This window comes from Rhineura floridana, chromosome 6, assembly GCF_030035675.1.
Source record: "Rhineura floridana isolate rRhiFlo1 chromosome 6, rRhiFlo1.hap2, whole genome shotgun sequence".
NCBI classification, from domain to species: Eukaryota; Metazoa; Chordata; class Lepidosauria; order Squamata; family Rhineuridae; genus Rhineura; species Rhineura floridana.
Window position 1 is genome coordinate 115,976,691 of NC_084485.1, and position 17,276 is coordinate 115,993,966.

Sequence of the window (17,276 nt, forward strand, 5' to 3'; positions counted from 1 at the left end):
CATCAAAATGCTCATTTTGGGGTTGAAAACCAGTATGTCACTCTTACTGTTCTAAAGCTATTTATCATACAATTATTTCCCTCACAATCCATGCTAGAGAAAGTGAGGAATAAGCAATTTCCCTCTCTTTTGAGTTTCTGTTGAATTGGGCATTTGATAGGTAGGTTTTCTCATGGAAGGCAGATATGTCTCAAAATAATACAGAAACAAAAATGGGAAAGGAAAATGAGAAAGCAGCTCCAAATGAAACAAAAGGAAAGCAGAAAACAATTTCAGAAAATATTAGCATGGCCATTGCTCCAATGGGATAAAAACAGCACAGACTATGTTTCATCTATGTATTAATCTATGCATAGAGATTTAAGACTAATGTTCCATAGGACAAGCCAACAAAGGAGGTAATTGATACAAAAAACAGAATGACCTAGGAATTTATATTAATATTTCTTTACTAGAACATAAAGTTACTATTTTTGTAAACACAAATTTGTATACTATAGCCTAACACAAAGCTCCACATCTTTTCAACATACATATGAACCCTAGTACAATACCTCTTTCAAGGATCAATATAGCAATACACCAAGCCCAGGATCATGGTTTGTTTTGTCCATATAAAACATGGTGATAAGCCAAGGTTTGTTCTTGGCTTGTTGATCGTGGCTTTTTGAGAGCAAAACAAACCACAATCCTGGTTGAGCATAATTCTAATTCAGGAATCATGGCTCGTTTCTACCCAGTCCAAGCAGGGAGGAGTGATGTGGGCACAATTGTCTCACACACGTTAAACCATGGTTTTTCCATGATGTGTCAGTGGTGCCACAGTGAGCTAATGACTAAAGCAACAGACTAAAGCAAAATATTGTAGGGTTCCATTCACTTATGTATTCTTTTTTTTAAAAAAAAAAGATCTAATTAGACATGTAGTAGAAAGAAAATTTGATATTTTAGGTTTGAGTATAGTTACTGCACCTGCCTGCCAGGGTAACCAGGAGCCCCAGGATTGCCAGTCATTCCTAGAATTCCCTGAATTGAAGAAGAAAAAAAGAATTAATGAATGTTTTTACGTCTATGTAAGCACTAAACATTCAGTGCAAGACTACTTTTCATGTAACTTACAGCATGATAACTCAACTGATTGGTGGAACACGTATCTCAAAAGTAGTGAACAGAAGAGGAAGGCCATTCCATAAAGTTATGAAAAGCATACACAGGCTGATTCATGAGGGAAACCTTCAGACAATGTTAGGAAAAAGTGAAACATGGAAGATTCCCCCAGGGGACAGGGACTTGTGATGCAGATTACACAAACTGAGCCTGAACTTGGTCATGGAATTGCTATTTACACTGAAACAACCTTTGTTGTTGTTATGTACCTTCAAGTCGATTACGACTTATGGCAACCCTATGAATCAGTGACCTCCAAGAGCATCTGTCATGAACCACCCTGTTCAGATCTTGTAAGTTCAGGTCTGTGGCTTCCTTAAGGAATCAATCCATCTCTTGTTTGGTCTTCCTCTTTTTCTACTCCCTGCTGTTTTTCCCAGCATTATTGTTTTTTCTAGTGAATCATGTCTTCACATTATGTGTCCAAAGTATGATAACCTCAGTTCCATCATTTTAGCTTCTAGTGACAGTTCTGGTTTAATTTGTTCAAACACCCAATTATTTGTCTTTTTCTCAGTCTGCGGTATCTGCAAAGCTCTCCTCCAACACCACATTTCAAATGAGTTGATTTTTCTCTTATCCACTTTTTTCACTGTCCAACTTTCACTTCCATACATAGAGATCGGGAATACCATGGTCTGAATGATCCTGACTTTACTGTTCAGTGATACATCTTTGCATTTGAGGACCTTTTCTAGTTCTCTCATAGTTGCCCTCCCCAGTCCTAGCCTTCTTCTGATTTCTTGACTATTGTCTCCATTTCAGTTAAGGACTGTGCCAAGGTATAGTTCAATGTCCTTACTGTCATCTTTAAAGTTACATAAATCTTCTGTTGTCATTACTTTAGTATTTTTGACGTTCAGCTATAGTCCTGCTTTTGTGCTTTCCTCTTTAACTTTCATCAGCAGTCGTTTCAAATCATTACTGGCTTCTGTTAGTAGTATGGTGTCATCTGCATATCTTAAATTATTGATATTTCTCCCTCCAATTTTCATACCTCCTACATCTTGGTCCAATCCCGCTTTCTGTATGATATGTTCTGTGTATAGATTAAACAAATAGGGTGATAAAATACACCCCTGTCTCACACCCTTTCCAATGGGGAACTAATCGGTTTCTCCATATTCTGTCCTTACAGTAGCCTCTTGTCCAGAGTATAGGTTGCGCATCAGGACAATCAGATTCTGTGGCACCCCCATTTCTTTAAAAGCATTCCGTAGTTTTTCATGATCTACACAGTCAAAGGCTTTGCTGTAATCTAAAAAGCACAGGGTGATTTTCTTCTGAAATTCCTTGCTCAGTTCCATTATCCAACATATGTGTGCAATATGATATCTGGTACCTCTTCCCTTTCTAAATCCATCTTGGACATTTCTCGCTCCATATATGGTAAGAGGCTTTGTTGTAGAATCTTGAGCATTACTTTACTTGCATAGAGTATTAAGACAATAGTTTGATAATTAGTGCATTCCCTGGGATCCCCTTTCTTTGGAATCGGAATATATATTGAACGCTTCATCTGTGTCAGGATGTATGGTTGGGATTCTGATGTTTCTGAGAATGAGCTAGGAGAGGGGGGCAGCTGGGCTGAGGCGTCTGAAGGGGAGGGGGAGGCTTCCCAGATAGAGGGGGAAAACCTTGAACAGACAACAGACTCGTTTCCCACGCACTCCCCCCCTAGGAATGTGCCGCAGTTACAGACAGAGGGGGAGGAGGAGGACCAAGGCCTTTCGGCTGCAGAGAAGGGTAGAGAGAAATCGCCTGAAGTGTTGGGCCAACCCCCCCACTTCCTACCATCCTTTCCGAATCAGAAGGGGAGGAGGCAGCCGCCCCCCCATCGCCCGGCACCGGAAGACAGTTAAAAAGGCGCCAAAGAAAAGAGGAGGGAAGGGGCGTAGATGTGGGCAGTTTGAGGCAGAGTGAGAGAATCCGGGCCCAAAAGCCCCCTTGATAAGGGATGGGGAATGTTTGAAACTCTGTTCTATCAACTCTCTTCCATGTCGCGGGTTTTGGTTCATGTTAAGAGTTCATGAGGCGGAGAAGCCTATGTCTGGAAATTACTCTAATAAAAACTGATTTGCTTTCATCAAGTGATTCTGTTCTTGAGTCCCAACCCGGGCACGACAATCTGTGGGCCATTCTTTAGTTTTCCATATTTGTTGACAAATTTTTGTCAAGATTTGGACAGATTCAGTCTGTTGCTTATAGCAACTCTATTGGTATGTCATCTGTTCCTGGTGATTTGTTTCTTCCAAGTATTTTAACAGCAGTTTTCACCTCACATTCTAAAATTTCTGGATCTTCATCATACTCTTCCTCCACAAATGAATCTGTCATCCTTGTATCTCTTTTATAGAGTTCTTCAAGTGTATTGCTTCCATCTTCCTTTTATTTCATCTTGGTCAGTCAGTGTGTTTCCCTGTTGATTATTCAACATCCCTACTCTTGGTTTAAATTTCCCTTTAATTTCTCTAATCTTTTCGAATAGGGGGCTTGTTCTTCCCTTTGCGTTGTCCTCTTCTATTTCTATACAATAACTATGGTAATAGTTCTCTTTGTCCCTATGTACTAGTCGCTGTATTGTTACATTTAGGGTTCTGACTGTGCTTCTATCTCCTCTTACTTTTGCTTTCCTTCTCTCTTTAACCATTTTAAGAGTTTCTTCAGTCATCCATTGAGGTCTTTCTCTCTTTTTAACCACAGGTATTGTCTTTTTCCATTCTTCACTGATAATGTCTCTGACTTCAGTCCATAGTTCTTCTGGCTCTCTGTCAGTGAAGTTTAAAGCCTCAAATCTGTTCCTTATTTGATCTTTATATGCTTCTGAGATGTTATTTAAATTGTATTTTGGCATTATGATTGCTTTGTTCTTCTTCTTTAGATTTACTCTGATTTTTGATGTTACCAGTTCATGATCTGTACCTCAGTCTGCTCCTGGTCTTGTTTTAGCAGAAAGTATGGCACGTCTCCATCTTCTGTTGCCAATTATATAATCAATTTGATTCCTATATTGACCATTTGGTGATGTCCACGTGTACAGTCATCTTTTTGGGTGCTCAAAAAATGTGTTGGCAAGAAACAAATTATTGGCTTCACAGAATTCAGTAAGTCTTTCTCCTGCTTCATTTCTGTCTCTTAAGCCCCATTTCCCCACAATTCCTAGTTCTTCTTTGTTCCCTACTTTTGCATTCCAGTCCCCCATGACTATCAGAACATCTTGTCTTGGTGTGTGATCAATTTCTTCCTATACTTCTGCATAAAATCTCTCCAATTCTTCTTCTTCTGCGTTTGCCGTTGGAGCGTAGACTTGGATGATGGTTATGTTAATAGGTTTCCCATTTAATCTCATTGATATCATTCGCTCAGACCTTGCATTGTAGTTCCTAATTGCTTTTGCTACATCGCTCCTCACTATTAAAGCAACAGTTTCTTCTTAATTTCTCAAATCCTGCATACAATATTTTGTAGTTGCCTGATTGAAAATTTCCCATTCCCATCCATTTTATTTCACTCATGCCAAGTATTGTAATGTTGGTACGTTCCATTTCTTGCTTGACAATTTCTAACTTTCCCTGGTTCCTGCTTCTTACATTCCTCTCCTTTCGCATCTGTGCGCATCAGCCTCTGGGCTTCCTTTCAGCTTTGACCCAGCTGTGTCATTAGTCACAGTGCTACTCGTACTTGTCCTTTGTTCTTCCCCAATAGCTTGGTGAGTGCCTTCTGACCTGGGGGGGTCTCATCTTCCAGCACTATCTCATGTTGTATTTTGGATACTCTGTTCATAGGGTTTTCATTGTAAGAGGTATTCAGAGGTGGTTTATCATTGCCTTCCTCTGAGTTTGGATGCATCTTAGTCTGGTGTCTCAGCTTTGACCATTCCAACTTGGGTGCCCCTGCTAGGAGTCTAGCCTCTTGATCTAGACTCCTGACGGCATTGTTCTCAGCTTCTTTAGCACTCTCAAATCCCCTCACCATGTTAAGGAGTGCATCCTAAAAGGGGGAAACAACCTTATGAAGGTTTTTACTATCTACACCAGAATTTCCTTAATGCCATCTGTCATCAGGTACTCCAGTGCAACAGTTCAGAACCCAAGTTAAATGGTTATTTAGCTGCTCAAAATCCTGTTGCATGGTATAACGATCCACCTCTTTTTTTCCTGCCATATTTTTGTTGATGTAGCTCTTCATGGCTGCCAGTTTTGATTCTGATGTGGAATAGATACAAGTTAAGATTCTAATCCAGAAAGGATGGACCAGTGAAACTGACTTTATAAAGGAATAGACATGGTCCAAGAGTCTAGCATAAATCAATCTGTATGGTTAGTCAAGAAGGACTTGATAACTGGCCGTACTTTATAAGAGATGTATCAGATTGTGCTTGCACAACTTACTTGCTCCCCACTTGGCCCTGGTGGTCCTGGATATCCCATGGGACCCTACAGGTTTGAAAGAGTAACAAATGTTTCAATGAATGCTGAAATGCAAATACACACACACACACACACCAGGTACCAACAATCTGCTGTTTTCCCCTTCAGCAAAGATAATTTTGCAAAGTCTATTTTCATGGCTTAGTTTCAATAGCTGGTGTATGAATAGAAAAGTCTACCAGTGAGGAAGTGGGAGAGACTCTTATCTCTTTATAAATTTCTTAATATGCCAGCTGGAAATCAAGCTTAGATTTGTATTAAGTAACACACAGATGAAAAAGGCCCTCAGCAGCAATCTGCTTGTAATTATCCAATGCTGGATCCAGTCCAGGCAGTTTTCCCCATTCCAAATCCTTTGCATAACACTCTGAGTAAGCCTGTTTGAGTGCAATAGGTATAAAGATGTTTTTCACAGACAACTTGAATAAGAGATTTAGTAAAGTAATTTTACACATGTAAAAGAAAACACTGTGAACCCTTTTTTCTTATTACAATGGAATATTCAATAAACCAATTTATGCAAGCTCGTCTGGCTGCTTGAATCCCACAGTACTCATTTTCCCTATAAAAGTGGTAAGGAAGTTCTGAAAAAAATGCATGGACACTGAAATGTTGCTGGCTGTCTTTGGGAAATAAGTTAAGTTTAGAAGGTTTATGCTCACTAGAAAACCCCAAATTATATGTCGATCAATACATTACAATTTCTATTCTAATTTCATTGATAGTAGAGTTCCTAAACAATTCATTCGCTTGTAAGTTCATCTATCTGAACACTTCAGTGATCTTCTTCCTCTTTCATATAAAAGAGCCCAAAGTGGCAGGTGCCCAAAAAAGAACAAAACCCTTGGCATTCTGTTTAAGCAGCTTTCAAATTGTCAGTAAAAATACTTACTGTGCATCAAACACACATACACACAACTAGCTTTTGGATTTAAGGCGGCCCTGGGCAAATTGCTATTGGGTATCCCCTTCCTATATTGTTGGCCCTGGCAGATGTACCTGGCAGCAGTGGTAGATGGCAGAAGCAGCACCATGTAGCTAAGGCCTGTCATTTCAATGCCCAAAAATGCGTTAGAACTATATTACATTGGGGGCACTGTGGAAAATTAAAATGGTAGTTAGACCCAGCTGCCCTGTGCTCCTTGAAAAAAATGTAAAGTGGGAGATATGAGAGGCATCCAGAGTCAGTCCTACCATGGTACAGGGGCCCTGACAGCTGCCCAAGGATGCCAGGTACTGACGCCAGCCAGCCAGCCAGCCAGCCAGCCAGCCAGCCCGCCAGCCAGAGAGAGAGAGAGAGAGAGAGAGAGAGAGAGAGAGAAAATACGGCAACATCAAATCAGCCACAGGGTAAAAAGGATGTTTCCTCTTTTATGGCAACAGGTCAACAAATGTTGAATGTAGGTATTCCTGATGCTGCCATGGAAATAGGCTTCACAATTCCTTCTAGCCACCTAACCTCTGGCTGAAATCGTGACCTTAAAAGAACATACACAATGCTTACTGAAATGATAAATCTCAGAAGCCAGAGAGGTGGCTGAATAGGACTGTGAACGGGCAGGGATTAGGCTTCAGTTCCTTGTTCCTTTTCCCACCCACCCACAAACAGCAAAATCAGAAAACATATTCAAATGAGTATAAATTGCAGAATGAATTAAGTAAAATAAAGTAAATCCTACAAATCTGCTGGCCTTTTTTTACTTCAGTGGAATATATGAAGTGCTTGCTATCATTTAGGTTACATCGTGTACCCTCTTTATCCTACTTGTGAGAAATTTTCTTAAAGGTGGGATATACATTTATTAAATAAAATAAATAACATTATTTATTTCATGTACTTTTTAAAAAAAATAAAAGCTTAAATCAGAACATCTAAATTATATTAACAATTTTGTTTACAAAATAATGACGTACATTTTTTTGAATGTGTAACAATTGGCATGTTAAGCTTCTGTCTTGTGATATTGCAAAATGCTGACTGACCTCTTATTTACAGTTTTACTTAACTGGACATATATTTGTTAAGTCTACAATAGATTCTAGAAGTAAAGGTAAGAAGCAGCAGGTTTGATCCTCTGCTTTGAATAGTTTGTGGCCTCCATAGTTTCCTTTGTTATTTAGTTAGATGATTCTTACAGTCAAATCAGCCCTACTTTCTTTGAAGTCAAAACTTGGTATCTGGCATGAGCAAAATTACATCCAAGGCCAAGATCTCAAGAGCCCCCTGTGCATGCCTTCCACATATATACAGGACTTCAGCTGCAGCCCTTCATGTCACTTCAAATCCCTCTCTGGGGTGTTCCTCTCTGTCTTGTCTCTGTCTCTCATGAGCAGGTTTTTGGGAGGCATGGAGAAACTGCAAGGAGGAGGAGGAGCCCAAAACCTCCTGTAGCACATGTGGAAGCAACAGTAGTTCTCAAGTTTTTTAAGAGAATTATTGTGGCCAGGGAGGAAAGGAACATGTGCTAGGAAATATGATCAGATCAATTTGCACTATGTCTACAGCCTTGAAAATATACTGATTGAACTATGGATAATTAATATCACAATTTACTGCTGGTGTAATGATGATAAAGTAGGTCAGTTACTGGAAAACTATAGATCAGGTTTATTGGCCAAAATGAAAAACAATATAAGAAGCAGAGTGACAAAAAAACTTAGTTGGGTTTTTGTTTTGTTTTGTTTTGTTTTCCTTTCTTACATCACTTGAATGGAAAATGGAAAATGAATACATTACAAGTTATGTATGTATACACACTTCAGCAGTTCATCCACATTTTCCATCTGGAACAAGAAATGGGAATGCTAAGATTCTGAAATATTTCCCTGTGTGCAGAGTGCATTTTTAGGCTGTTCTGAAACAAGAACTATGAGCCAACATACATTGTAAAGGAACAGTGAAGGATAGGATGACACTGTACAAATGGTGGCACGTGAAATCGCATTTTTGACTTCACTAGTCTGAGATCAGGATCTGTGCCTCAATAGCACATTGGCACACAGATGACGTACAATCAACCTGCAATACTGTGAATATCACCTAAATGTTTCACATTAGCACAAACCATTTAGGATAATCTACCTGTGCATTTTTTGCCGGTGAGGATAACTCATTAGGAAGTTTTTTTTTTTTTTTTTTTTTCAATAATTTTTATTCAGATTTTCATAAAACATACAAGACAAAATCATAAAACATTCAAAGACAAAAAACAAAATCAAAAATAGTTAAACAAAAAGAAAAAAAGAAAAAAAAAAAACAAAAATAAAAAATAAAGAGTAAAATATTGACTTCCCATTTGTCAAAGATCAAATCAGTTATAAGTCTATAATATATAACAATCCTGTCTCTTAAGTCATATTATAAAATCACTTTCCTCCAGTAGTTATCTTACTTAATCATCAAATCTCATAAACATTACTTTATTCTTTCCACAAAAAGTCAAAGAGAGGTTTCAATTCTTTAAGAAATATATCTATCAATTTTTTTTTCCAGATAAGCATATCGATTAATCCATCTCATTACTAATTATGATAATCTTATTGTCATAACCATAGTCAAAATAAACATTTCAATTAATCCATCACATCAGAATCTGTTAGGTTCAATAATTTCAGTAGCCATTGTTCTATTATCTCTATTAGTTCCATTTTCCATCTTCCATCTTCAGTAGTCTTGTTAAGTCCAGTAATTTCAATATCCAATCTTCCATTATCAGTATTCCATAATAATCTTGCTGTCAAAGCCATAGTCATATAGTAAGAGTCTGATGGGAATTACCTCTATCCCAAATATTTTCTTGCCATCCATTCTGAATAGGTTGCTGAAATACTGCTGTAAAATCATATCTCTGTTCTTTTTTTCAAAATGCACTGGGTCATCTCTTAAAAGTTTTTCCATTGTCACATGGCTGCAGTTAATTCCATAGATTTTCTCTATATTGGGCTCCATCACATCATTCCAGTCCAGAAGATTATCCATGCCATTGATAACTTTATCTCTAGAATCTTCATTCATTTCTTCAGAGATAACATTGAGTTCCAAACAATAGATTTTATTTCTAAAGTCCATAGACTCCAAATCTTGTTCCTGTTCCACGTTGGTTCCAATCTCCGGGATCTCCTCTCTCACAGGGACCCCTATTCCAGTCTCCAGGGTCTCCTCTCTCACAGGGACCCCTGTTCCAATCTCCGGGGTCTCCTCTCTCACAGGGACCCCTTCCAGGGTCACCTCTCTCACAGGGACCCTTATATCTTTAATCTCCTGCTTCATTTTACTCAATTCAATTTTCGTTATCTCAATCTCATCCATTATTTTCTGAAACATAGTTATTTCCAGATTTTCAGCCACTTTCTTAATTGCCATTTTAAAAGAAAAATATAGGAAAACCACTTCTTATTTCAGCAACAATTGGGTTAATACTCCAAACTTGGTGACATCACAGTATAAACAGTGCAGACAGCCTTATCTCTCCAATAGTTAAGTAAACAAAATGCAGTTCCCAGGATCGAAACAATTAATGGCAATCGTCAAGAAACAGATTCGTCAAAATAAAATAGACCAAAAAGAGAGTAGTCTCAAAACAGTATAATATTTTTCAAAATAAAAATCTGGAATAGAAATCCCTCTTCTGTGTATATCTTTAGAATGCAAATCCAGGACAGCTTTTTGCAACAAAAACAGAGATAAGCTATTAATTAGTGCGTAGCAGAGAGAAGTTATGGCTCCCCAGTGAGATGTCAAAAACTGATCAATCTGGCAAATCTCTTTTAAACAGCAACAATTTAAGTCAAGTAAAAGAAAAATATAGAAAGAAGGGTGCTTGCCTGTTAGTGCGTTCTCTCTTAGAAGATAAGATGAACGTTCGCTTTAACAGATAGAGCTTGCTGTTGAAAATCCGTCCCACCTTCGTCGGCTGGACCTCGTCCCATAAATTAATGAGATCTGGTCGTCCCAACAAAAATAGGCTTTGAGGTTAATCTCTTCGTTTCTCCCTACCCGGGAGAAGTTTAATCAGTCAAAAAAAAAAGAAAAAACTGACTGATATATCTGAATAAGCTTCTTTTGAGGCAGGAGCCCGTCTCAAAAGCAGGCACAGGCTAAGTCACCCTTCCCGGAAGTCAACTCATTAGGAAGTTTTGAAAATACCTTTCAAAATAAAAAGCAAACTAACAGGTCATGAGACAAAAGCACTGTTCTGGTCATCAGCATGTTTTAACTGGAGTTCAGTAACACTAACAATAAAAACATTCCTTTGTATGACATATTGGGTTGTATCCAACTCTAGATACAGAGCAGACCCAGTGAAATTATGGACATAACTTACTTAGATCCATTAATCTGAGTACAACTTAGCTGAATGCAACTCATTATCATTATTTAGCCTATTACACCACCCCTGCCCCTCTGCATCTTCTCATCACCCCTCACATTTTAGTTTAAGGCATTTTGACAGTGGGACACTCTTTTTAAAAGGAGATCCCACATGAAACTGATGTGGCAAGGACACCATGAGAGAATGTTACTATAGAAAGTACTGCATGAATTCTGCCCAAACTCAATGGTCAAGTGAATAAAAATACATTAAAAGATTTTGGTTCTTGTGATCTATGAAAAATATTTTGAGAAATAAAAAGCACCTCTGTAGCTTCAGAATATAACTTTTATTTTGGATTTTAAAAGACCACTGCAGCATGTACTTCGAGGGGTACATCTGCAGACCGCCCTGCAATTTTCTAGTCAAAAGATAGAGAAAAGTGATATATCAAAATCAGTCACAGATTTATGGAAAGGATTAAACTGTTGTGGACCTAATTCATTATATATAACCCAAACCAGATATGTCTGAAAACTTTAAAATGCTTCATTGTGTTTTCTAAAAGCAAGCTCCTCATAGCAGGGTTTAAAGGCAGAAGTTGCTGAATTAGCACATAGATATGGCATGAATCTCTATGCCACCAGCCTTGAAGGCATGGAAACCGTGGCACGAAACAATAGCACCAAATCCCAAAGCCAGTGAATGCTTCATAACTGAAACATTTGCAATTGCGCTTCTTGTTTGTTGCTACTCTCAGTGGGGAAGCGGCATTCCACAAGTGCACATTTGACTAACCTAACATGGTAAGGACAAGAATAGGAGAAGTCCATGACAATTCAGGCACAAAAGGCGACAACAGATTCCCCAGAATTAAAATAAAATATTAAAACAACTTTTCATTTGCTGGATTTCCACAATCTCACATTCTTCTAAGGCTTTCTATGTTGGCATATTCAAATGGCTGATATTTCTGTAGACTGGGTTTTGTTGCCAATTCTTTTAAAAAGAGTTCTGGAAAACTGGGTATCAATCAGACCTGACAGCCACAGCGTCACTGAACCCTTAAGCTCTGATCCAAAGCTCTATTTGCTCACTGGCAATCTTATTCATCACTTGCAGTCACAAGAACATCTCTGCATTTGGACCCTACTGATTAGCCCCACTTCATTCTGTAGGGAAGCCCTTTCACACACTCAAACTCTGTGTTTGCTTAAGTGGTCTCTCTCTGTAGACTTCCAACAATGGCCTTGAAAGTTAAATATATAAAAAGTAAACAAATGCTTACCTTTTCACCTTTGATGCCCACAAGGCCTGGCAAGCCTATTAGTCCTCTATCACCCTGTAAATTCAGAATCCAATAATCATTATAACATGTCACAATACTGGGGAGGGATAAAATCATATAATGTTTAAGGCTGGAAGGCGTGATAAGGCCGCTATGTCCCCCTCCTTGAAAGACACATCACCACTTGCATCTCTCACCACTCTGACGCTATCCCAGCCAATTCAACCAACACAACACCACTGTGCATGCACAGAACCCGTGTAAATCATCAGCATTATCTCTGAAAAATAATACAGGAGCCCTAGCTCAATGGCAGAGCACATCCTTTGTAAGCAGAAGGTTCAGGGTTCAATCCCTGGCATTCCCAGAAAAAAGGAAGTCTTTCAAATCACCTGCTACCTGAATACTTTTTATTTAAACTGGGGATAGACCACAAAGTGAACCTAGAACCTTCTGCATGCAAAGCGTGTGCTTTGGAACTTAGTCCCCCCATCTCCAATGTTACTTCTCAGGATGCTGATTTACACCTGAACCATGGGATGTATTTAAATAAGAGTTAGTCTAATTCGTTTTTCTAAACACTGCAATTAGGATCATTAGGCTTTCCAAATACGGATTCGAATGGAGCTACAGGCAAAAGGGTATTTCCATCTCTGCTTTTCATGTCTGCTTTAACACAACTCTGAATTTGGCCCTAATTTTGATATGTATTTAAGGAGAAAATACAAATATTTTCTCCAAATAGCAAATTCATGGGAATATACAACATAGGAAGCTGTGTTATACCAAGTCAGACCATTGGTCCACCAAGTTTGATATTGTCTACACTGATTGGCAACAGCACTCTAGCGTTTCAGACAGGAGTATTTCCCAAACCTTCCTAGAGATACCAGGGACTGAATCTGGGACCTTCAGCATGTAAAGCTGATGCCATACCACTGAACTACGGCCCTTTCCCAATTCCCCAGTATGTACAAGTTACCTATATAGGTTGCTACTGAAAACATTCAGGAGAACTAAAACTTTATCAGTCATCAATACAAGTAAGAATACTGGCACAATTTCAAACATTTGTGGAGATGGCTCTCAAATAATTAAAGTGGCTACCTTTTCTCCCTGCTTTGCTTGTCCTGGGGAGAATCCTGGATCACCTTTGGGGCCCTGTGGCAGAGAAATTAAATAAATGTAAAGAAAAGAAAGATATATGATCACTGTCATGATTTAGGAGAAATGGATATTTTGCTTCAATAAGGAATAATATAAGGTATAAAGGAATAAGTAGCTTAATGCCACAACACATCAAAATCATTGGCTTTATACATGCATTTATCATGTCAGAACCTCTGGAGATTTTGAACAGATAACTTGGTTCCTTCCACATATACAAGAACACAGCAATGTATATGCTTCTCAACTCTGCAGGTAACTCGCTTCAGTTTAACAAAAGCTCCTCCTTTCTGGTGACATTTAATCATCTTGCCAGAAACATACATTTTATCACAGTTGGTGAATAGGGAACTCATGTACAAACCCACCTTACTTCTCACAGGATAAATGAATGTGCAAAATCACCCTGAGGCTGCAATCCTAAGCACAGTCTAAGGGAGTAAGCTGCATTTAACATAGTAAGTAAATTATACAGCCACGAAAGTGGCTGTATACTATAGTCAGCATGGATTTTTTGTATTCCGCAATGTTAGACTGAAAATACCCCCATGCCATGCTGATGCTTCCCATAATTCCTTGGCAAGGTCCTGGAACGAGTGGTTGCCAACCAGCTCCAGACACTCTTGGATGACACCGATTATCTGGATCCATTTCAGTCGGGTTTTAGACCCGGTTTCGGCACGGAGACAGCCTTGGTTGCCCTGTATGATGACCTCTGTCGGGAGACAGACAGGGGGAGTGTGACCCTGTTGATTCTCCTTGATCTCTCAGCGGCTTTTGATACCATCGACCATGGTATCCTTCTGTGACGACTCACTGATTTGGGAGTGGGCAGTACTGTATGGCAATGGTTCCGCTCCTACCTGGTGGGTCGTCTCCAGAGGGTAGTGCTTGGGGAGCATTGCTCGGCACCCTGGGATCTCCAGTATGGGGTCCCGCAGGGGTCAGTTCTGTCCCCCATTCTTTTTAATATCTACATGAAGCCACTGGGTGAGGTCATTAGGAGCTTTGGAGTGCGTTGCCATCAATATGCTGATGACACGCAGCTCTATTTCTCCTTTTCATCTTCTTCAGGTGAGTCTGCCGACGTGCTGAACTGATGTCTGGCTGCAACAATGGACTGGATGAGAGCTAACAAACTGAGGCTTAATCCAGACAAGACTGAGATGCTGCTGGTGGGTGGTTCCCCTGACAGGATGGGGGATGTTCGACCTGTTCTGGAGGGGGTTGCACTCCCCCTGAAGGAACAGGTTCGTAGCTTGGGAGTTCTTTTAGATCCATCCCTGTCACTTGAGGCTCAGATAGCCTCGGTGGCGCGGGGTGCTTTTTACCAACTTCGGCTGGTGGCCCAGCTACGCCCCTATCTGGACAGAGGGAACCTTGCTTCAGTAGTTCATGCGCTGGTAACCTTGAAATTAGATTACTGCAATGTGCTCTACGTGGGGCTGCCTATGAAGACGGTTTGGAAACTGCAGCTTGTGCAGAATGCAGCGGCCAGACTGCTCACGGGGACCAGACGGTTTGACCACATAACACCAATTCTGGCTCGCTTGCACTGGCTGCCTATCTGTTTCCGGGCCCGGTTCAAAGTGCTGGTCTTGACCTATAAAGCCTTACACGGCACAGGACCACAATACCTGTTGGAACGCCTCCCCCGTTACGAACCTGCCTGTACACTACGTTCATCGTCAAAGACCCTCCTCCGAGTTCCCACTCATAGGGAAGCTCGGAGGGTGGCGACGCGGAAAAAGGCTTTTTCTGTGGTGGCCCCCGAACTGTGGAATGATCTCCCAGAGGAGATACGCCTGGCGCCAACGTTACTATCTTTTAGGCGCCAGGTTAAAACCTTTCTCTTCACCCAGGATTTTTAACATGCTTTTAACATGCTCTTAACTTGCTTGTATGTGTGGATATTGTTTTGATTTTTAACACTTTAAATTTTTATTGTGTTTATATTGTTATAGGTTTATTGTACTTCTGATGTTTCTTGTCTTGTGAACCGCCCAGGGAGCTTCGGCTATGGGGCGGTCTATAAGTTTAATGAAATAAATAAATAAAATAAATAAATAAGCTCATTTCAAAACAAAACCTTACAAAACTTATAGTCTTGAACTCAGAAATGCTTGCTTAACAACCATCTAAATTTTCATGGTGACACACAAAACAATCAGAGAGAATCAAGAGTCCAAAGAGTAAAAAGAGAGAGAAAAAACAGACCCCTTTTGGACTTTTTTCTCTCAGAGTTCTCATAATCTGTTGAAATTAATTAAAAATCAACCATGTTCACAGAGGATCTGTAATCCTATTACTGACCTTGCTCCATACTCTGACCTTCATCTTCTGAAGTTTAAAAGTTAAAAAAATGCCTGGCTGATATTTACTTAATTTAAGAAATTTAGCACTGAAGTCTATTATAACGTTGGGCATGCTCAGTAAGAACCAACTGTCAGTGTTCTAAAGCCAGACTCACAGCTGTTGGGCTTGGATACTCAGGGGGCTACACCCACCACAGACCTTTATTTCACTTCAGACAGTCATGGCTTCCCCCAAAGAATCCTGGAAAGTGTAGTTTGTGAACAGTGCTGAGATGAGACTCCTATTCCCCTGACAGAGGTCCAGTGGCCAGAGTGGTTTAACAGTCAGCCACCCTGATTGAAGGTCTGTGAGAGGAACAGGGCGTCTCACCACCCTTCACTAACTACACTTCCCAGGATTCTTTGAGAAAAGCCATGACTGTCTAAAGTGAAATAAAGGTCTGATATGGATGTGGCCAGGTACAGCTTTGGTTTAAATTTGGGTGGGAGGCTACACGTGACTACTGTAGAATAAAAAGGTGGGGGAAACCCTGAAAAGCAATGATACTATTCACAATGTTTTCCTTTTGGAAAAGAAAGGGGCTTCCCCTCTGCCCAGTGCCCACCCATCCAATTTCTTCCCTCCCCCTTCCTCCCTTCCCCTCGCATTCCTGCCCTCCTCATCCTCCCCACCCTGCCACTCCCCAGGTCAGTTTCACCTATCCTAAGCATGAGTGCACAGGAGTAAATCCCATTGAACTCAAAAAGCATAGAAATGATCGAACCTGCCCTCCCCTCCTCCCTCCTATCCTCTCCCTCTTGTCCCTTCCCTCCCCCTCCCTTCATCTCTCCCTTCCCTTCCCCCATCTTCTTCCAATCTCCTTCTCCCCCTCCCCACCCCCTCCCTGCCCCCTCCCCCATGGCCAGTTTTATCTATCCTAAGCATGATTGCATGGGAGTTAATCCCATTGATCTCAATATGCATGCAAATGATCGAACCTGCCCTCCCCTCCTCCTCTTTCCCATCACCTCCCTTTTGCCCCTTCCCTCCCCCTTCCTTCCCCCCTTCCAATCCCCTCCTTCTCCCTCCTTCTGCTCCCCTCTCCCCCCTTCCCTCTACTGTCCCCTCCCCCTTCTCCCTTATGGTTAGTTTTACCTGTCCTAACCATGACTGCACAGGAGTAAATCTCACTGAACTTAATAAGCATGCAAATGATTAGACCTGCCTTTCTCCTCTTTCTCCTTCCTCCTCCCTTCCTCCTCCCCTCCCCTCTTCCTTTTTCCTCCTCCCTTGCCCACTCCAGCTCTCCCTTCCCATGGTCAGTTTCACCTATCTTGAGCATGATTGTATGGGGGTAAATCCCACTGAACTCAATAAACATGCAAATGATCGATCCATTCTCAGCAAACTTGCACAGGTTCCAATTTCTTACCTCCTGGATTAAAAAGCAGAGAAATTCACTAATAGGAAAAAACCTCACGGTTTAAGAACGTACCTATAACCAACAGATATTTCTATCAAACTTTGCATTTTGACAAATTTGTAGGGCAGTAGAGTTTCTCAGAGAAGAGGTCAGGTCTCCTGCTCCCCTGGTGCATTCACTATAGCTGCCCAATT

General features: G+C 40.4%; 1 protein-coding gene across 1 annotated transcript in view; it reads right to left on the reverse strand.

Moving 5' to 3' along the window:
• COL24A1 (collagen type XXIV alpha 1 chain) overlaps positions 1-17,276 on the reverse strand; it is a 333,005-nt gene that overhangs the window by 261,323 nt on the left and 54,406 nt on the right. Inside the window, exons 6-9 of the mRNA XM_061633547.1 lie at positions 13,305-13,358; positions 12,198-12,251; positions 5,559-5,603; positions 973-1,026 (exon numbers count right to left, since the gene is read on the reverse strand). Of these exons, the coding sequence (XP_061489531.1) occupies positions 973-1,026; positions 5,559-5,603; positions 12,198-12,251; positions 13,305-13,358 (207 nt within the window). The remainder of the gene's footprint in view (positions 1-972; positions 1,027-5,558; positions 5,604-12,197; positions 12,252-13,304; positions 13,359-17,276) is intronic.